At 35.6% G+C, this 22,856-nt stretch overlaps 1 protein-coding gene across 1 annotated transcript in view; it reads left to right on the forward strand.

Annotated features, from left to right (window-relative positions):
- FAM155A (family with sequence similarity 155 member A) overlaps positions 1-22,856 on the forward strand; it is a 454,487-nt gene that overhangs the window by 422,195 nt on the left and 9,436 nt on the right. The window contains exon 2 of the mRNA XM_021415596.1: positions 18,544-18,715. Within this exon, the coding sequence (XP_021271271.1) occupies positions 18,544-18,715 (172 nt within the window). The remainder of the gene's footprint in view (positions 1-18,543; positions 18,716-22,856) is intronic.

Genomic DNA, 22,856 nt, shown 5'->3' on the forward strand with positions numbered 1-22,856 from the left:
CCCCTACACTGCTCTCCAAGAGGTCAGTCCCCAGTGTCATACACATGCCTAGCTCTTCAAGATGATTTAAACCATGACTTTCCTTCACTCTAACCACGTTTTGATCCTTTCCTCTGTCTCAAAAACACATGGCTCCTCTAGGCTAGAACCATCTATTCATAGTACAGAACAAAATTTCCTGCAAATAGGATTTTCATGAAGGCTGTTGCAAAAATAATTTTTTTGAACCGTGCTGCTATCATTGCTGGCCAAGTAATATGGAGATACAATATGAAATAAAACTGCTCTATAAAGAGCTTGAGAAAATATCGAATAATGTCTTTAATCTAGATAGAACAGATGTGGCAGGAAAGAGTATAGCACCTGCTCTGTTACACTCTTAAGAGAGTGATTTAATGATCTTCCAAAATGAGGATGAGCCACTGAACTCTGTTCATCATCAACTACAATGCAGTGTACTACCCCAAATCATTGCATAATATTGCTGCATGTGTTGGAACTGCCTCTTTATTCCAAGAGTAACAGTTCTGATTATAAACATAGTTCCGCTAGTTTTTATTAAAATGTTGAGGCCACAGCAATAGCACCAAAATAGTTATGTTAATAAACAACACAACCATTGAAACTTAGTTTCCATTTTCAGAGCTGAATTCCTGGGTGGCATCTTTTTTGTTTTTCTTTCTGTATTTTGACTTTTCTCTCAGTTGTATTCATTAACAACTATTCATAATGTATTCATTATTCATTCAGTGGTCTAATTTTATGAACTTGTGGGAATTCTGTGTCTATGGAGATTCTACCCTTGTGGTCAGTTTGCCTGTACAATTTAAAATATGTTAAGGTTACTTTAAATGTAAGAAAGTAGAAATCATCTGTTCAGTTGCATTTGGTAATATCTATGGTGTGTTATCACCTGTGAGGCTCAAAGGCTGAAAACACTTTATTTTCCAAAATTTTCGATTTGTCACTAATCTGCTTCAGTGTTGAATTTTGCCCACTGCAGTTAATCCCTAAGTAGCATGACTGGGCCCTGATATTCACCAGGAAGTTTGACCTATAGACAAAATTCTAATCAAAGGCTACTTGAATATCTGTGTTTAGCATCAGTGAAAAAGCAAAAGAAACTAAAGTGTGAAGACAAAAATGTATTCATTACAACTAACACAGCATGGTGGTTGTGAACAGATTTAGTGTAAATAAGTCATTAAGAGTGAAAAATGTAGACAGGAGAGATTTGCTGAGTTTCCAAGTAGCTTGTCAGCATTCATGAGAGTGGATCTTTAGGAATTATCATATCACACAGTTAGTTCACAGCTGAAATGAAGGATTCTGTATGTCAATCAGTGGAACTGTAATAACCCAAAAAAAGAGATGTCTGAGGCTGGTTCCTGAGATTAATCAACTCTGAAGAAATTTAGAACTTTAAATGCAAAGGAGCATGGAAGCTTAATGTATTATTTTCTCATTCTGCTGAAGAAGAGAACTTTTTAAGAAGATACACAGGCTTGCCACTGTAAAGATTTTTATTACTAAGGGTGAGATTCCCAGCATGAAGAAGAGAAGATGATCACAAAAAAAAAAATTATTCGCTTCTGTGTTCTTTTCCAATCTACATTGCATAAAATATCTCTGCACACAGAGCAGGCTGGCAGACAGCAATGCCAGTGCCAACTTTCCAAGATATCTTTGATATTCATAAGGATTCATTAAAAAAATAAAAAGAAAAAGAATAAAACATGTCAATATGAGAAGAAATGCAGCTTCATAAAAGGATAATTAACTAGGTCACAGGCTAGCAAAGAAAGGTTTCCAGTTATTGTACTGAGTGCCTTTAGGAAAGATGCATTTTGACAGAATCACAGCAGAGCTATAAGACTTAACATGTCTTGATACAGGCACAAAAATAATCACAAAACGACAGTAAAAACTCAAAAATAGCAATGTATTCAAAAGTTTTCAAGCATCTAAACTTTCAAACAGAAATTTAGAAGTGAAATAATAACATGCAACCTAATTTTAACTAAGGAAATGTAGAAGCGTTAATGCCTCTGCTTTCTTTTCTTTTTCAAACATTGTCAGGAAGTCACACTGGAAACTTGATCTGTACTTTTGGTACTCCATCTGGTCATAAGGTAGTGGCAAGTGGTCATCTTGAGTCTCCAAATACACAGGAATGCACAAAAAACATGTACAGCTTCCTTCACTTCTGATTCCTATTAAGTCTTTTCTTGTATCTTTGCAGTCATGGGAAAGGATCACGGGTCTGATTGAAGTGAAAATTAAGTCAGTTAAGACCTGATCTGCCTTAACATAGTAGATACACTAATATTACCTATAGATGAGTGATAGCAGGAATGTGCAGCTAGTGCTAAGATGTGAGGAGGTCTGCTTATTTTAACAACGAATGGTCTGTATTTATGTTGACCCATAGTCAACGTGGAAAAAAGTGGAGGAATTAGAGAATTTGAATGTAAACTAAAAGATTGCATTATAAATAAAGTTAATCACTTTTCCTTTGCAATTTATCCTTCGATATTTTTATTTTTGTAAATTATTTTAAGTTCTCCTTTTAGTATAGTAAATTTATCTTCTCATTTTAGTAAAGAATAAAGGCAAATAGGACCAATAGCTGCTTTTTTATAATTCCTAAAGGCTTTGGAGAACATATGTGTCAGGTACTTAGTCAACAAGGCTTAGAAGCTAATGAAGCTTTCTGAACCTGTTGTGTGCTTCAGTGAACACACCAATGAAAATGACACATGATTTATTCGGTGCATAGACAATAAAATTAGAAATAATTCCCCAGAAGACAACTCTCCACATGCCAACAGTCTGTCCCATACAGAACTTTATCAGTAAGCCATTCAATCCACAGTCTTGTTTCCAAGGTAGCCAGCAGTAACAGATATTGCACAGGAAGAAGCCAAAAAGTTCAGAGAAAGAAACAGGTTAGATATTTTCCAGTCTAAGTCAAAAATGTGAAAGATTTTCTTAAAGAAAATGTTCATAGTGATCCTACTAATTTTTCTGTTAGCACTAATAGGTATCAAAACCAGCTTTTTTACAACTGCATTTTAATTATCTAGTGCAGTAGCTCACCTAAAGTATGAATGTCTTTATATATCCAGAAGTGAAAAATGCCTACAGCATCTTCAAAGAGAGAGCTAGTACACTTTTAAAATATGTGTATATATATATATATTTGGCACAGATTTACTCTCTGAAGATCTTCAAAAATATTTTTCTGCTCTATAAAACATATAAGGGAAAATATTAGCTTGCTTTAGAAAGATCATTCTCTGAATCTTAATTTCTCAACCTCAAGAAAAATGTTTGCATGTCAAAAGATGATGATAGGGCCTTCTACTGGAATACAGGCTCTAGGGAGCAGTAGCAGGTAATGAAGGAAAATTAGCTCACACTCTTTGACAACCAGTGACAGCTCAAGAGGAATGCAATCTCCATCTAGAGGTATGCTCTTCCCTCAGCTCCTAACCCTTAAATGAGGTTTCTGGTCACACACGTGCATTGCTTGCACCTTAGCTTCATGGGTTAGCTACACCTTCTCACCTGATGCTCAACCGTTGGTTCAGGCCATGACCTGACAGTTCCACTGCAATGCTGTAAGGAGTGTCAAAACTAAGCACCACATAGAAAAACTGAGGTCTTTCACTTTTCCCTTTTTAACTGACCCCTGGATGTAGGACATACAACAGAGAAAGCCAGTAGTGTTGCCTAGGTGGCCAAGAAAGCCAACGGTAACCTGGCTTGTATCAGAAATATCGTAGCCAGCAGGAGCAGGGAAGTGATTATTCCATTGTACTTGGCACCAGTGAGGCCGCATCTCTAGTAATGTGTTCAGTTTTGGGCCTCTCAAGAAAGGCCTTTCTACAAGAAAGATACTGAGGCCCTGGAGCATGTCCAGAGAAGGGCAACAAAGCTGTAAGGGGTCTGGGAACTGAGATTGTTTAGTCTGGAGAATAGGAGACTCAGGGGAGACTTCGTTGCTCTCTACCACTACCTGAAAGGAGGCTGTGGTGAGGTGGAGGTCAACATCTTTTACCAGGTAACTAGTGATAGGACAAGAGGTAATGGCCTTAAGTTGCACCACAGGGAGGCTCAGGTTGGATAGTAAGAAAATTTTATTGGAAAGAGTGATGAGGCATTAAAACAGGCAGCCTGGAGAGGTTGTGGAGTCACCATCCCTGGAGGTGTTCAAGAAATGTGTAGCTGTGGCTCTGAGGGACACGGTTTAGTGGGCATGGTGTGATGGGTTGACAGTTGGATTTGATAATCTTAGTGATGATTTTCAATCTTAATGATTCTATGATCTTCTCTAAAATACTCATCATTTTACAGATCTTTCCCTGACACTGAAGTTTCCCTGTACTTCTGAAATTTCATAGCTTCTCTTTTAGTCTTTCTTCAGAGGCACAAGACATGGAAATCCTGTCTAATTTTCTCTAATTTTATGTCTCCATTTTGAGGTGGGATTACCTATTTCTAGGTAGACTATTCTATGTGAGTGTGTGGCATTGGCTATGCACGAGGTTCGGTTTCTATTTCATTTCCCAGCATTTATGCATATATCTATTGTCTTTGCTAGTCATAACTACAAAGAAATCAATGAGTAGCAAGAGCTCAGTTACTTGGCTGGGAAGTCATATACTGGATATAAAATCTCTATTGGTATATATATTTTTTTTTCATTGGAAAGTTTCATTTTTTTAAATTCTTCAGCTCCAAACATCATTCTCTATTCAGAAAATTTTTGGTTCTAATGAAGTTAGTAGTATGCTTTTTTTTACCTCACTTTTCTTTCTGCACACTTGATTCCTTGTTGCTTAACCCTCTTTCTAATTCACTGATACATTGCTGAACAAAAAGATAGCATATATGAAAACCTGAAACACCATGCTTTTAACCTTCTGTGCTGATGAAAATTGACTATTATTTCCCTCCTTTTCTTTCCTCTTACTACATTTATGTACGTGACTGCATAGCACTCTCAAACAATAATAACTTAAATTGTTTACTTCCATTTTTAGAGACCTTGTTAATGTATTTTTGAAGGGCTAAATAAACTGTCACCAGGATCACATTTCCACTTTTACACTTAGGAAGAATTCTAATTCATTAGAGAGAATTTACCTTTGCAGAAATCAGTCTGATTAGCCTTTCTCACATGACTGTTTTCAGTTTGTTTTAAATATTATTATAACCAGCTTATTAGCTTCTAAATATGTCTGTGGCTTTCTTGTCAGAGAGTCTCTGGATGACTCAGGGAATCATTCTGAAATATAAAGTAGATTTTCTACTACCAAATAATCTAATCTATTAAGTCTTTATAATCAAACTGTATAACTTTTGGCATTTCTGGTGCTTACATCTCAAGTTCTTTGATAGCATTGCAAAATTATTTTTAATTACTGAACAGACCATAGTAACAACAAATGAAAGGAAATGTGAAGGGCAAATCTCTGCATCTCATTTTTTTTTCCTGATGTTAGAGACCTATGCAAATTGTTAGATGCATCAGCAGATAGTTACATTCAGACTTGACCCCATGTAGCGTATAAAATCATTTAAATAAAGTAAATAGCTGAAAATATGAGAGCAAAACACTTGTTCAAAGAGAAAAGGTTCCCTGTAAGACAGCTTGAAGAAATACCAGTGTGGCACTGTTCTGGAAATCCTTTATGAAAAGAAAAAAAATTACTAACAAGCTATTGTGATGATGAACTTAAATACATATAATGCCATAAAACTAATGTATACGTCATTTAGTGCATACCTCACAGCATTATCTTGTTTCAGTTGCGTATAACACTTCTGCAATATCACTGGATGAAAAAGAGTATATTTTCAAATGCCATTATTGCATACCAATCAGCAAGGGAATACAAATGAAAGGTGAAAAACACTGAGTCCAATATCTTGTGATTCTCCCTGAGATGGCACTACACATAGTGGAATATTTATAAAGGCACATTATACGTTAACTGATGTTAACGTATAATGTGTTAGTACAAGAAGAATATATAACATAGTATAACTATATAGAAGTTTAGGTAAAATGGCTAAAATAGAGATAGCAATATATAATCCAATGATATCAAATATAAGGAACTTTCTAGCAAGCACTACACCTTATTTTATTGTTTCCCATAATACTGAGATACTTCATAAAGCAGTGAAAGCATTGTGATATTTCAGATGAAAATACGTATTTTAGATTTAATACTATTAAAGATGTTGGAAATCTAACAGATGAAAAGGACGAGCTGTTTCTCTTAGCAAAAAAAGCAGCAAGTACAGCTTCTTGCAGAGTAGTGTCACATTCATCATACAGCTATGATGAATAAGGATATTTTGGTTTGCTGAAAACGATACCTAGTGTGACCTGTCTCATAATTACCACCTCAGAAGGTTTCTTGAGACTGATGTACAACAAGAACAATTTCTCTAGACTAAGTATGTAGAATCGATCTTCATATTAGACAGGCTTTTTGAAAATCTGGAAGTACAACAATTTTTGGAGAATTTAGAGCTATTATTTTCCTTCCAAGGACTGCAATGTCCCCAGACCTAACATAAGAACGTTAGTGCATTGATAATGCAAAGACGGATTGAAAAAATTAAGCAAACAATTGCATTTCTGAAATGCCATAGAAGAAAAGGGGATAAAGTATGGAAATAGATAGGGAGTGAGAATAACTGCAATGTTCACATCTTGTCAACTAGACTGAGGCGAACATGCTCCACATAAGCAAAATGGCAAGGTTCACTGCTTCAAAGATTTTGGAAGACAATGATTTTATTTTACTGTTTATTCATCAGTTTTGATCCTGCACCCATGACTTGCTTGTTGTCTGTTTGTTGAACAATCAGTGAAACACACTGCAGCTTATATAAGTACTTGAAGACCATCACTAGCAGTAGCTGATGGCTGTAAATTAATCCCATTATTCAAAAGTTCTTGAGGCTAATCTTCTACTATCATGTCTCAAATCTCATAGTCTAAGACTAAGGCTTTTTCAAAGTGGTACCTATCTCTGGGAAGAGCCAGATGGAGCCAGTCTTCCATTCTATATCAGATTGGCTGATCTGACATGCAAAATCAGGTAAAAGACAAGATTTGTCTTGTCTTCAGTGGAATCACAGCTCAATATCCCATCTTTCTATTTGTTGTTTCTATCTGATCAAGAATCAAGATTAATAGACTTAAAGAGGTAAAGATCAACTACAAGTTTGGAGAATATAAAAGATGTATTACATTTTAAACAGAAAAAAATATTGTAAGTCTTGGTAATTGACTAAGAATTTCTGGTGTTAACAGTGCTTGTGAAATTACACTTTAGTCTCTGAATGTCAGCTATAATATTTGGTAATAATCTCTGTTTCCAACACTGCTCTCATTGGTAGATAATTTGCCTAGTAAAGATCTATGTTCAGTTGAATGAGCCACATCTGTCTATAATGATGAGGCACAATACATAACTGTATTGTTCGAATAATTGGCTAGGATCTTAAATCTCTTAAATCTGTTTTATTTATCTTCATACAAGACCAAATATAGTAGTATCACCTCTAATTCTCTCCAGGATAAATCCAGGACTGAGGGAGAGTAACATTAATAGAAAAGTTCAGACAATCTTTCAACTACGAGGTGGCTGCTAAGTATGAACCTTAGAGGAATAATGGTCCTTGTACACTGGTAAACACCACATAAACTAGCTTTCAGTGGATTTCTCAAAACTTATTTTTATGCGACTATACAAAGAAAACAGGAAACAAAAGGAAAAAAACACATTTTGGTTAAAATATTGAAGCCTTGTGAATATTGTGTCGTATAGTGTAAGAACTCTGAATGCTAAGCTTATAGAAGTGAGATACCACTATGGGCCATCTTGCAATAGTGTGCGCAGAACCTTAGACAGACATTTGATGCTTACAACTCCTCTGGGAAACCGGAGTTCAGAAGATTTTGTCACAGCCACTTTGCTGATAATTGCTAAACTGGAAGGCAACATCGCAAAAGGTATGCGCAAGAAGTTGTCTTGTTGCTGTGTAATCTCTAGCTACTCCTGTGATAACATGCTTCACATCTACTGTGGCAAATGGCAAACTATTTCGCTGCATCTCAGCCTTTAAAGCTCTCCTCATCTGCCAGGAATTTTCAGCAGCTGTAGTAAGTTGATTGGAGGTCCTCTGGGCCCATTCATGTTGTCTCTTCTGAACAACAATGGAGATTTGTGGGCAGAAAAGGCAAGGATCTTAATTTGAGGATACAAAGGATATTAAAAAAATATTGTCTTGGCCTCCTGCATAGCCTGCTAGCCAGCAGTATCAATCTTTGAATAATGTCATGTTGAGCTCTGAAGAGCAGAGTTGAACACAAAGACTTTACAGCCTTGACAGGCCACTTGGTTCATGAGTGCAGATATATTTTTAGAATAGACTGTAAAACTTTAAAACAGGTCCCTACCCACTGCAACTGACATGAAGCCAATGGTCCTAAGATCTTCCAGAGGAGATTATCAGACTCTTTAGTGAGTATTTATTTATTATATATTGTTTTGTTATAATCATATCTCCTCATTTGAAGATTTTAATATAATGCCTGAGTAGATAATCTTTACTTTAAAAAAAAAAAAAATTAACCTTTTTTTAGCAGGCTACTTATTTCTATAATGAGTTATTTAATTTTCTATTTCTTTTAAGCATACCCAAAGGGATGTTTATGAATTTCAAAATAAAGTTTCTTTGCAATGTTAAGTAAATCTAAGACTGAATTCTAATTCCAATGATGAATTTGAGGATATTTTAAAACACTGATGTTAAAAATTATAATGACCCCAGCTGATTGGATGGTTAACCATCAGAAAGTTAGAACTGGTGAATCTGGGTTTTGCACAATATCTATTCAGTGCAGAAGCTTAATTTGTTTTGACAGCTGGGAACATTACAGATTTCTTCTCTATCTGTGTCTAATTTCTCCTAAAGATTAGAAAAGTGATGGGGAGGCACTGATGCCATCTCCTCTGTAGTAATTTCTCCATAATCAACGAAACATATTTGTACTAGCAGCTAGCATGTTTGCATTTTTCTGGTTGTCTTTCCAATATAAACAACAAAGATGTGAGTGAAACAGCTTGTCATTCCTCAGATTTGTATTTAGGTAAAAGAAATTTTGTTATGTAGTATATGAATTGAAGATCGACAGTGTTCTGGCAAACAAATGTCAACCTTAGTTTACCTGTTCTCTATCTTAAAGCAAAACAGTAGTTGTGTTTTTCAAATTAAATTATTCCTATGAAATATTAAATTTTAATCTCCCAGTAAAATAGGAAAAGAAGCAAGTTTGCCTATCTGATTTACCTTCATTTAAGAAACAATAACAGGATTTGTCTCTTAATACAATATTTTTCGTTCTCTGGCATCAAGGTAAATATTAAAATATTTATCTTATGTTATTCCATCCATGCAGATACAGAGAGTATTATTTATAATAAAATACAACTAAAAACAAAGGTGAAAATACCCACCAAACAGCTGTGTTCATTCCCAAATTGCTGTAAATTTCAGGCATAAGTTTCCATTATATGAAACAGACTTTCTCTTTTCCTACTGTGATCTTTTAATGCAAGGAATTGAAAAGATACATATAGAATGTATTTCTATTCAACAGGAAGCTCAGATTGTTCATGTGTTTTCATTCTGGATCAACTGAAAACACAAAAAATATTTGAATTTCCCACAAAATGTGTGTGTGTGTGTGTGTGTGTGTGTGTGCTTGTGTCAGTGTGCGCATTTACAAACCTACTTTTCCACAAAGCAGAACATCTTTGCGTCAATGCTGATGAAATAAATCACAAGAGTATAATGTATATTTGAATAAATATTCAGTGAGCAATGTTTGTCTGAATAAGAAGAATGATCTTCTGTGGAAAAAAAGATTTTAACCATATTGAAAATAGAACTATACCAGTCAAAATTGTTTAATATTGAAAGTGCTGAAATAAAGTGAAAATGCTAACATTTTTATGTTACTATTATTACTATTATTGTCCATTGAAAGTATTTGGGAAATTAGCCTATTCCTGTGAAATATCTTACTCTCAACAACCCACATATTCCAAAGTCATATTTTATTATATGTTTTATGGTGGTGTTTAATCACCTGACTGTACCACTGACTCTCATTGACAAAGGTTTGGTCCTCATCTCATTATTAAACACGCTCATTATCTTTGTACTACCTTTGTTATCCAGCCCTATTCTAAAGCTGCCCACCACCTCAGAGCGGGACTGAGAATGAAGGCTGGGAGAAGAGAAATGCCACCAACTGTCCCAAAGCTCTGCTATGCAGGCTATCCATAAAAGGTGGTTTTTATTTCACAGCACACTTGCAAAATGCAGTTTTCCTGAAGTCAGACAATCCTTACTGTTCAAAACTGACAAAATTCCTGGGGGGTTCACATTTGTAACACTGCCCTTGTCAGACTTAATCAGATCTTGTAACAGTTAGCCATCTTTATTTTGGCTGCATAGTCTGTAAAAAGCACTCATAAGCTATCTAAAGAACATTTGCTTGTAAAACATGGTATCTCAGGTCCTGATGCACACAACAGACACTGAGAGTGACCCATGTATTTTGTAAAGAAAAAGCACTGTCACTCAAACCAATGCACAATACCCTAGTGATCTAAATGTAAAATGATTTTCAGAGACTGCACTGCACGGACAGCAAGTTAGCTGGTAGGTGACAGTAGCTATTACTTCTCTGACGTACAACATGCATAAGATTTAAAGTGGAAAGTGATTTTAATTTTACAGTAAAAGTTTTATCACAGAAAGAAAGAGATGTGCTCCTCTAAAGTTTCTCATTGCAGGCATGATAGTCATAACTACATCAAGATCTAATCCCCTTATTTACTACATAATCTTCAATTTAGTCATCTTTGTCTGGCCAACGTTTGGGCACAGTTCTGATTGGACAAGTTAATGTCTTTATTTGGGCAAGCAAAGTTTTAAGTTTACCAGACTTTGTCAGCAGTTTTTCTCCAACTCTCATTGGCAACATCATGGCTTATAAAAGGGAACTGCTATTATTTTTAACTCCTGAGCATACCTGGTAACCCACAATCCTAAAGTTAATGAAGCTAAAAAGAAGTAAAGGAAATTATGTTGAAGTAAAAATTTTAAGAATTTTTCATAGAAAGGTAGAGACAGAAAGTAGAAGAGACAACATTGTGTCACAGAATAGTACACAGAGACAATTAACCTAATTGGGAAAAAAAAAAGCAAAAAATAAAATCGAAGAAACCGATTTAAACATAAACCCTAACTAAAAATGCACATAATACTTTTAAATAGCTCATACTTTCCTAACTCTGTGACTCAGGCATTTGATTTGACATGCATTACCCCTTGCATATAAGCAGTATTCTGCATATCAAAATCTAGGGTTAGTTTTGGCTGAAGGAAATCATATGTTAAGACTGAGGCTGACAGAAAGAGAAAAAGGAACTTTACTCTTAGCATAGAGCTTATTCACTGCTGTTGTCAGTGAGCATGGGATGAGAACTGCTGGAGTAGAACAGAGAAAGTGCATTTTTAGGTTTAGTTCTGCTAAAAAAGCTCAATTTACTTAGTCAGTTTTCCTCTGAAGATTCTCAAAAGAAATCAGCTGATTAGTCAGTACACCTCAGTATATGTAAAGACTGCAGAATTTAGCTCAGAATATTCACGGGCTTTGTAGTTGTTGACCTGGATTGGTATCACACTTTTTAATTTCTTTATCTCAGTAAAGTACATTTTCCTAATGTGTTTGATAATGTCAGTATTGAACAGTATGACTCTGAAGTTCATGAAGGGTCTTTTCCTTTTCAACTGGTATGTGAAATTATTCTTTTTTTCTCTGTTTGAAGACTTAATTTTTGTACTGATGAATGAATATGATTGCAAAACATCAGTGTAAAGCAGTTAATTTAATTCATAATATTTACTATTTTGAGAGACAGTTTCTGCTGTGACTTCTCTCTTCCTACTTTCTTTCACTCCCACCATCCTCCACATCTACATATTAAGAGCTCTTCGATGATTTCTAAGTTTCCTTTTGTATTATTATTTTGACAATCCAGACAGTAACATCAAATTTTTGTTCAGTAAGAAAAAAGAATAATAATTTTCACTGACAATAGCTAAATAGATACTTCCTGGAAATTTCACACTGTTCATTTAAGACTGTGATGGTAGCAGCAGTCAGGAGCAATGGGAGAAGGGGCAGAAAAGAGCTGAATTCACCTTCCTGGAAACTATGAAGAATTGGCAGCCATAGAGAATGAAACTTATTGAACTTTTCTATTCTACTCCACGGATACATCTCATGCAGTGTGACTCAGATGATTCAAGCTACATACTCAATCTGTTTTGACAGAAATTAGGTTCTTTAAAATCACATATATTGTACATGTGTAAATGACTAAGAATGAAAGGAGGAGAGAGGAAGGCTGTGAGCTTATACGCATAGGAAATACAACTTTCTCTCCCCTTATCTTTTGCAGTCTCAGTAAATACACATCACACGAGGAAAAGAAATTTTGTGTAGTTGTGCAACCTGTAGTGAACTGACTACTACAGTGAGCAGGGCTATTAAAGCCAGTGCAGTGCTTTTCCTGGCCATAGTGCACTCTTTGGGGACAGAAGTTAATTGCCTTTCTCTATGCAAATAATGCAGACATTTTACCTAAAAGTTCTGTCTGATGGCCTTTCAAGATCAGAAAGAACAATTCTGAGACACATTCTAACTTCATATTTGATGCAAGACATGAAATATCTGGACTGCTCTTCCCCTTGCAGAGACAAAAGCAAATAAGTGTTCTTCCCAGTGTCCTAAGAGAAAAAAAACCACATGCTGTGCTCTTTTAGAGTCTCAGAATTCACCACAAATAACTTAGCTTTTTTCCTCTTAACCCTAAATCCATTTATTATGTGTAATGAATTGACAAACAAATTCATTGTGCTGTCTGCTTTGTTTGTGAAGTATTCATTACTTGACTTGAAACTGGTTATTTGTGATGTGTGCGTAGTATTTTTCCCGCTTCCAGATTTTGGCTTGAAATTTGATCGGTAGAAATAAAATGAATGTAAAATAGTGAATTAGTCTGCTTAATTAAAAACATATTTTTATCACTTTATTATTCATCACTTAAATACAAAAAAGATTTTGGTTACAATCATTCCACGTAAACACTCATGCACCTGAATACGCATATATGCACAAAACCAGAGTTAATTGGTGTACTATTTCAGAAGTGTAATATTTGGTACTTTCCAGTAGAAACAAGGTAGTCTAGGCTGACTTTATTTAGGTGAACAAAATTACCATTGAACCCTTCTAAGATTTAGCGGTTATATTTCTATATATGACAGATGACCTAATTTATCTGTTGTACTATTATTTCTACATCATGTCTTGTCTAATAGCCAGGATGGTATCTCCTTCAAATATAGTACCTAAAGTTCTGTTGACAGCAAGAATATGAGAAATTTAGATACATACAATTACTTAGTGTATGTATATGGTTACCCGGATATCTCCCTAATCTGATTTGTCTGAGTACTTCCCTTTTGTGCTCCATTCCATGCTCAAACAAACAAACAAACAAACAAAAACCAAAAACAGAAAAATGCGATTTTTTTTCCCATTCTGTAAGATCAATTCACCAGACTTCTATTAGCAACTATTTTTCATAGACTTTCAACATCTCATAAAAAAAGCTGAAACACAAGCCATTTTAAATACTATTCTATTCTATATTCGTGCAACATAAAGAAGCTTGTAAAATGCAGGAGACATTATAAATTTAAGGCATTCAAAAATTATGGAGTGTATTAGTTTTCTGTTTGTTTTTAGTGATGTTTCTAGAATTCACAAAATATCTATTACTAAAAATTATGCTTTGACATCTGATGGTCTGGTTTTGTGTCACTAAAGATTGCCTCCTGTTTCTTGAAAATTCTTATTTGTTCTCTATAATTTGTATACCTTTTCCAATTTTATAATTCAGTTTAGCTCAGTTCTTGCTTAGACTTCTGTTTTGTTTGCTTTACTTTCTCTTGTTTTAACCAATATCATAAAATGTCGGACCTGTACATTGTTTTCAAAGCCCCTCTTTCCCCCCTCAAATGTAATCCAAGACATAATGTATTGACTTGAATGTTTAGAAAGTGCATTTTTGAAGGGACAATAATTTTTCTCTGGGAAACTTAATGTAAAATATAGAATATTTTCTCTGGCTATTTGATGCATGGCCTTCTCTCCTCCCCACCTTCCAAGAAAGCCAATATAAGAGCATACTGCACAATAAAAGAAGAATATAGTATCATAATATCACATAGAATCAAAATCAATGCATAGCATCCTGAAATAGAAAACATATAGGAGATAAAGGAAAATAGTGCATAAAAATCTGCATTTTTGAATTTTTCACTGGCTCCTACTTTTACTAATTTTTTCTTTTCAGAACAAGTCGTATCAGATATTTTTTATGCTTTAGACTTAAGAAAAGAAGAATGGGTCTTGCAAGCTTAGGAACTAAACATGTTTCTCACTGTTGAACATTTTCCTGGACTTTATAAGTCAGACCAACCTTTTCCTACATGACCACAAATATACACACCTGTTGATGCTTCAGTGCAGGTGGCAGCTAACAGGCTGGTTACAAGAGATGCTGTCATTCTAGAATTTAGAGCATGATTTGTTTTATTTTTTGTTTTGAAAAACAACAACGACAAAGACAACAACCAAAAAACCAAGCATATTTTGGTATGGAGCAATAATACCTGCTTAAAAAGGAAGTCCATGTTTTGGCATTGATTGTGCCAACTCAGGAAGACAAACATTTTATTGTCCAAATGTCCTCAAACAAGATCTATACCTTTTCTCAATCACAGATAATTTACTGAAGTTATTTTAAAGACTTCTCATACATGCCAGTTAAGTATGGAAACTATTCCAGACATAAGTTATTTATCTGTCTTAACATGCCATAGTTTATATAAGAAAGAAAGAGAATATCCTGTTAATGCTTGAACTGAGGATGCATTGCCTGCTATGTTGCTAGATTGCAAGTATGAACTATTGACATGGAAAAAAAGGAAGGAGTATTTTATATTTTAATAAAAAATATCCTTTCTTCCATTCTTTAAATGAAAATGTGGGAATACTGCCTTTATTTTTCACACATATATATGAATTACTTCAACACAGCAAGTGCTATCTTGCAATTCAACAATGAGAAGGGGAGAAAAGGCCAGGCGGAAGTAATATTTAATTGCAGAAAGAGCAGAAAGACAGAGAAAGGAAAATAAAACTACCCTCAAAATGGTCATATACGGTATGTTTTTTGCTTTAGTAAGATAAAAAAAATGCACCATTTACAGGGCATGAAACATTTTACATATGAAATATCATGGTTTTTTACATTCTGTAGATAGAAGCATGCTGAAAGTGACCTGGGAAAATGTTTACAATAGAATACAGCTAATGCTTTAAAATGATTTATATGCAATACATTTTAAGAAGAGAATTATTGTGATTGTAAATATTTTTATTTAGCCATTGGTGCTCTTTTATAAAGGAAAAATATCCTGTTCTCAAAACACAGTTCTTAAAGCACATACCTTGTTCAACATACAAGTCAATAATGTATTTTCATTGATAGTTTCAGCCCTAGTTATGCAGAGCATGCTTTAAGACTCTGGAAATCCGCAACTGGGATTTTGTAGGAGATTAAGTATGATTCCCAGCCAATCAAAAGCTATACTTTCTGGGGCATAAGAACTAGTGCCTGATCAAAGTATATAGTATCTGCTTTACTATTAGGAAAAATTCAAGTATATTTCAATAAATTTCAGTTCCAAACCACAGGCTTCTAATATTTAAGCTAAAGAAGCCACCTTTCACTACTTCTGATTCAAAGACTGAAAATAAAAACAACCTTGGACTTCTCTGCATCTACATAGATCAGTCAACCATGGAGCTGATGCAAAGACTCTCCAATCTAGAAATTAGTTAGCACAGCACAGTTCATCTGCAGACATCTACGTTTTTTCCTCTTTCTCTGTAAAACAGCATGTGCTTTTCCACCATGCTTCTTCCAACTACTCATACTTTTTCATGATATCTCTCAAGCCTGGAGAGGTCTGATAAAAATTGAAGGGCTTTTTAGGAAGGGCTGAAGATTATTTTCAGCACACCCTTAGGAGCCTCACCTCCTACTTGGAGGACTTAGAGTGCTCCATAGAGGTAACTTCTCCTACAAACTTGAAGTTTGTTTTGAAGAAGCCAGAGCATAATAGTAGGGCACGTAATAATGTAGCCTCATTAGACAAAAATAGAGCAAAAGAGGACCAGCTTATTAAAAATCTGGACATAGATTGTCAACAAGGCTGAGAGGGACTGTAATTAGAAAAAGTTACAGTGTGGAAGACACTAATCTGAGAAACAGATCTTGGAAATGTGTATACTCATGCATTCTTTAAAAGCAGGGACAAGAGTTCAAAAGCAAATTTGAGCCGAAGCTGAGGACTTGTAAATAAAAGTAGGAAAATTATATATATCTGATCTGAGAGTTTATACATAAAAATGGTTGTAGAAACCTGTTATTCCATTATTTATTTCTGTTCTTGAATAAATATTTCCTGTCTTGATTAAATAGACATGTGTTTGCTTGTTCTCTTATTACCTTGTATGGTGTGCTGTTCAAAACACTCACTGTAAACTGATGTAAGTTTTTAAATATTATATACAATCCAATGTACTACTCTTAGATTTATCTTATATAGATCCATAGTAAACAGGTCTAGCTAGACAGAGATCAAGAAGGAACATCTGTGAATATTTATCTGTTATCAGAGACAGAGTTCCTGCCTCCAACCAAGAGATTTTGCTCAATGACCAATTAAAAAATAAACACAAAATAAAAACCTTTATTTTATTTTATTCAATCAGTATAGCAACTGAAGCATTAAAAGTGTGATGGGAGATACAGTCAACAGTGGGAAAACCCCTTACTGTTTAGAAGTGAGTTTATTTAACAACAAAACGCACACACATCATTTAAATCTCCTCATTAATCATTTATTGTGGATAAGAATCCTGATAGCAATTAAAATTGAATTTGTAATAAAAAAAACTTGCTATACAGAGTGCAGTAGGCAAGAACTACTGTAAAGAGATGAACATAAACTATAGGTTAATGACAGAATCTTCACTTTATCACCTAGGAGCCTTACCCACACCTGTTACTGTTGCAAACAAGATAAAATAAAAGTTTGTGATTCTGAGATGAATGCATTCTACTGCTGACACTAGTAAAAAATATAACTGATGAGAAAAAAAATGCTGAAAACAACCAAAACCCTCTGCTAGATTGCTCCTTTCAGGTGTCAGGTTTTTGAATATTTTTTTTCTTTAATTAAGAATATGCACCAAAAGAAGGAAAATAACTATTTTCCTATCCTATTTTTCAGCCTGTGATAAAGCTGTTATTAGTGATTTGGGGTATTATGAATGAATGCAGACAGGATATTTTCATTTTATAACAACATAGATAGCAACTATCTAGCCAGTAAACTATGTACTTCAAAACAAATATGTGAAAAACAAAAACTAGGAAAGAAACTCCTCTTGTACATGGTGGTTTGACCACCTTCATAGGCCACTATCCAATGTACTTCTCCATGATCACGTTAAGCTTTCCTATGTCCAAAAGACTCGTTTAATTCCTGTGACTAATATCTTTGTTCAAAAGGAAAGGAAACTAAAATCAACATGTTTATTTTGCTTTCCTTTTTAAATTGTGATAATAATAGCAGTAGTAATCACACGTCCTGCAACCATGGTTACACAACACCAGGTGACATCTTTAACATGTTTCTCTATGCTCCCAGATGTAGGCATCTGTCTTCACTGTTTTATATTTATTCCCTAGTCTACAGCCATTGCTGTTCAGGATCCCTAATGTGTATTTCCATGCTGTGGATTTGTTAGAGTGTTATTTGAAGGGAAGCAGCACCATCTATTGCAATCCGAAAACTTAGCTCTAGACAATATCAAGAACAGGGCTGGCCTGAGTTCAGTTTGAAACTGTTGTACTTATCTTTAAAAGCTATTTTCTTCCCAAACTAGCTACAAATGATGTTTTGATTATGGTTTGTATATCATAAGGTACAGGCACAAGGGTGTGTGCAATGTGTTCATAATAAAAATGTGCATCTAAGAGAGGAACATACCTATTTATGAACTGAGAAAATAACATTCACCTAATCCTGAGTGACTTGCTTTAAATATTTGGCTGGAGCTTTCTTTTTTGAAGTGGGTAGATAGTCAAAAGTGTGTTTTACCCAGACAAGGGTGTTGCAAAATTTGCTTTCAGAAGCAGTGTTAATGTAGGTGTGCAGTTCAGTATGTTCTTCTAATAATGACAGTGCTATTGTCATCCATCTATACTTCTGGTTCTTCTCTTTTTCCAGACTGTCTACAAAGCCTGGCTCTGTTCCCAGTATTTTGAAGTCACACAGTTTCACTGCAGCAACAGAATTCCTTGCAAGCAATACTGTTTGGAGGTTCAAACAAGGTGTCCCTTTATATTACCAGACAATGATGATGTCATCTATGGAGGACTATCAAGTTTCATCTGTACAGGTATAGTAAAGAAAAGCTAATTTCACTTGTTTTCATAAATCTAAATGTGAAGGAGAGTTTGAGTATATTTCCTCCTATCACTTTAGTTATGAGAGCCTGAAGTTATTCTTCATAACAAAGATATCTCTGAAGTGCTAGGATTTGAGCCCAGATTTAGTATGCACATTTGTGCTACAGCTTGCCACAGTCATTAACTTTACAAAACAACATTATTAGAATAAATTTGTTATGGTTATTTTTTGTGGTGTGCAATTTTGTTGAAGATTTTTGTAGCTCTTTGTCATGTAAAAAATCAGAGAAAACAAGCTCTGTGTTATGAAAAAAGAGAAATATAAGGTCAGTTTTTACTATTTTCAACTTTGTTCACCCATATTCCTATGTCAGATAAACAAAGAATCTGAGATGCAGTACTCAGAATTGTGCAGCAGCACTTGGATGGTAAATCTCTAAGGAAAGGCCTTTCACTAGTGAAGAATTTTAAGAATTAGAGCTTTCCCTGTGAAGCACTCCTCTTTTGGTTTCTTCTTGACTCTAGTTAGATTCTGAGAGGATTTTTAATTTAAAAAAATCATTGTTAACATAGGTCTGTGCATCATTTAATAAATCAGTTTGCTTCCTTTGACATTACTTTGACATTCCGGAGAGAGTGTGATAGGTAACAAACAGGTATATCACACGTATCTCAGAATTTTTTTTATTTTTTTTTTATCAGAAGGGGGCAACAAAGATTGTAAAAGGACTGGAAGTCATGTTCTATGAAGCGAGGCTGAGGACACTTGGGTTGTCCAGTGAGGAGGATGATGAGAGATGACCTCATTTGTCTGTGCAGGTCTCTGAGGAGGAGAAGCACAGAGCGAGATGCTGGGCTTTTCTCCGTGGTCACTGATGTAGCAGAAACAGCACAACTAGCTCCTCACTAGAGGAGGTTCAGATTGGATATTAAGAAAAACTTCTTTACCATGAGTGTGGTCAAACACTGGAACAGGCTTCCTAGAGACATGGTTGATGCTCCATGCCTGTCAGTGTTCAAGAGGCATTTGCATAGTGCCCTCAGTAACATGCTTTAACTGGTTTGCCCTTCAGTGGTCAGGTAGTTGGTCAAGATGAAGATCCCTTCCAACTGAATTATTCTATTCTATTCTATTCTATTCTATTCTATTCTATTCTATTCTATTCTATTCTATTCTATTCTATTCTATTCTATTCTATTCTATTCTANTTCTATTCTATTCTATTCTATTCTATTCTATTCTATTCTATTCTATTCTATTCTATTCTATTCTATTCTATTCTATTCTATTCTATTCTATTCTAATTTCTATGCCATGCCATGCCAGCTAGTTAAAAATAGAGTAAAATATAAAACCTCAAAAAGGCTTTACGCCACTCAGAGGCAAGTGTAATACCTGAGGAAACTCACTTCACCGTATTACCTGTATTTGGATTTAGGGGGATTCTCATAACAAACTGTTTGCTATATTCCTTCTTGAAGATTAAGCTTATTGCACACAATCCAGCAATACCTGGATTACGTTTTGCAGACAATGTAATGAAATGTAAACTGAGTTACTATTTAGTGTAGTCATCAATAGGGTAATGGTGCTTAGCACTTCATAAATATTAACAGCTTTCCAATGTGCATATAGAGGAAGAAAATTAGAATCATTTTCCAGTTTGGATAGGACAATACCACCTGAAGTGAGAGACATAAAACCTTTTTAGTTACCACTTGTATACATATATGTGTGTGCATGTATTTACACATGTGCACACTGGCATGCATACACAAGGAAAATGAACAAACAAATAGTAAACAAAGCCATCATTAATTATTATAGAAAATCTCTTACGAGATACATATGTACCTCTTCATTTTCCTAGTACACGTCCAAGCTCAATTTCATTCCTAACTCACATAAAGTAGATGATTTTGAAAAGATTATTGGAAGTAAGTATCTCTGAGTTTGGGATGAAAAGTGGATTCGGGGAAGGATAGAGCTTATTTCATTGTAGATTTTAATAATGTAAGTATCTACACATAAACTCTGTGACTAAGCTCTCACTGTAGCCAGTGAAGCTCTGATGTATGTAGTCAGTAGAGCCAAGAGCTGTTTAGTTCAGCCTAAGTACTTATCTGCACCTGATGAGCTGAGTAGCTCTCTACAACCCACAAACAGTACTGACTCCAGTCTATTTGAAGTAGCTGATGTTAATCAAACAAGTATTACTGCAAACATTTAAAATATAATTACAATATAATTGTAAATATTATTCTCATATCATCAGTGCACTAGTATTTGGTTGGACTTCTTGTCTTTTTGAATCAGTATCCTCAGCATCAGGACTGCAGAGTTCATATACAGCAGGATCTGAAGTGGGTTATGCCAGTATGAGATTTTTTACCCCCATGAAACTAAGACTTGCTAGCTAACTGAAGAACATGGATAATTAGTCCAACCGTATCCCGGACTGCATCAAAAGAGGCGTGGCCAGCAGGGTGAGGGAGGTGATTGTCCCCTTCTTCTCTGCCCTTGTGAGGTCCCATTTGGAGTACCACATCCAGGCCTGGAGTCTCCAGTACAAGAGGGATGTGGAGCTCTTGGAACAAGTCCAGAGAAGGCCACAGAGGTGATCAAAGGGCTGGAGCACCTCTCCTATGAAGAAAGCTTGAGGGAACTGGGCTTGTAAACAAGCTTGGAGAAAAGAAGGCTCTGGGGAGACTTCATTGTGGCCTTCCAGTACTTGAAGGGAACTTACAATCAGGAGGGGGACCAAATTTGGTCATGGTCTGATAGTGATAGAACAAGGGGGAATGGCTTTAAACTAAAATAGGAAAGATTTAAATTAGATGTTAGGAAGAAATGTTTTACTCAGAGGATGATGAGGCACTGGAACAAATTGCCCAGAGAAGTGGTGGAAGTCCCATCACAGGAGGCATTCGGGATCAGGTTGGACAGGGCCCTGGGCAGCCTGATCTAGTGGCTGTCAACACTGCCCACGGCAAGGGGGTTGAAACTGGGTGATCTTTAAGGTTCCCTCCAACCTCAGCCGTTCTGTGATTCTACGATATGATTTGATGAACAATATCTTCTGGAGAAGGAACCTCTCTGCTTATAGGATGATTTATCACTTAAAAAAATGTCAAGAATTTGTGGCTTCTGGTATTCTTTAATAATGTTTTAGAAGCAGTAGTTCTATAATAAGGGCTTCGCTTCCTCCTTGCCATGGTAACAGACTATTTCCTCTAATGCTCGGAAGAGATTTAGGTTAATGGAAAGACAGGACTGTTTTCTACAAAGCACTTCAGTATATCACATAAGTAACAGGAAAAGGTGTGCTGGCGGTAGCTGCTTTTATCTGATGTCGAACACAGAGCGGATCGCGCGGCGTCAATACAGTCGTTCCGACCGCCGCTGGGCAGGAGGATGCCGGGGCGGCTTGGCGGCGCTGCGCGCTGCTGCGGGAGCGGCGGGCAGCAGCACCTAGCGGGGAGCGGGGCACAGAGCCGCGCGGGCAGTCAGCGCGTCTGCTGGGAAGAGATAAATATCCACAAACAAGCAGGAAACTAGGACAGGGAACCCACGTGTGTTGGCTTTGGCTTTGTTTTGTTGTCGTGTTGTTGTTGTTTTCTTTCAGGACAGGATTTTCTTGAGATTAGAGACTGTAAAAAAAGTTACTGGAGGATGTAAAAAGGTTTTATCTTTCCTTGGAAGGTCCACATGATGAGAAAATAGCACAGGACTGGTGATTTCTCCCCAAGAAACTTGGCTGTCGTCGTGATCTTAGAATTCCTTAATAGATATATTTTAAAGAGCTTTAAAAAAGGTTACTGTTATACTGTCATATATGTTATATATATGTTATATATATAGTTATATAGATAGCTAGATATAGATATCTATATCTATATAGATAAACTTATATATGTGTTATATATATGTCATATATATGATATATATATATAAACTGTCACATTACAGGGGTCAGTCTTAAGACATGATTGCAATCAGCAATCATGCATAGTCTCACTGATTTGAGGAGGAAAGAAGGGAGGGAGGGAGGGAGGGAGGGAGGGAGCATGGAAAGAAGGAAGGAAGGAAGGAAGGAAGGAAGGAAGGAAGGAAGGAAGGAAGGAAGGAAG

Source organism: Numida meleagris, chromosome 1, assembly GCF_002078875.1.
Source record: "Numida meleagris isolate 19003 breed g44 Domestic line chromosome 1, NumMel1.0, whole genome shotgun sequence".
NCBI classification, from domain to species: Eukaryota; Metazoa; Chordata; class Aves; order Galliformes; family Numididae; genus Numida; species Numida meleagris.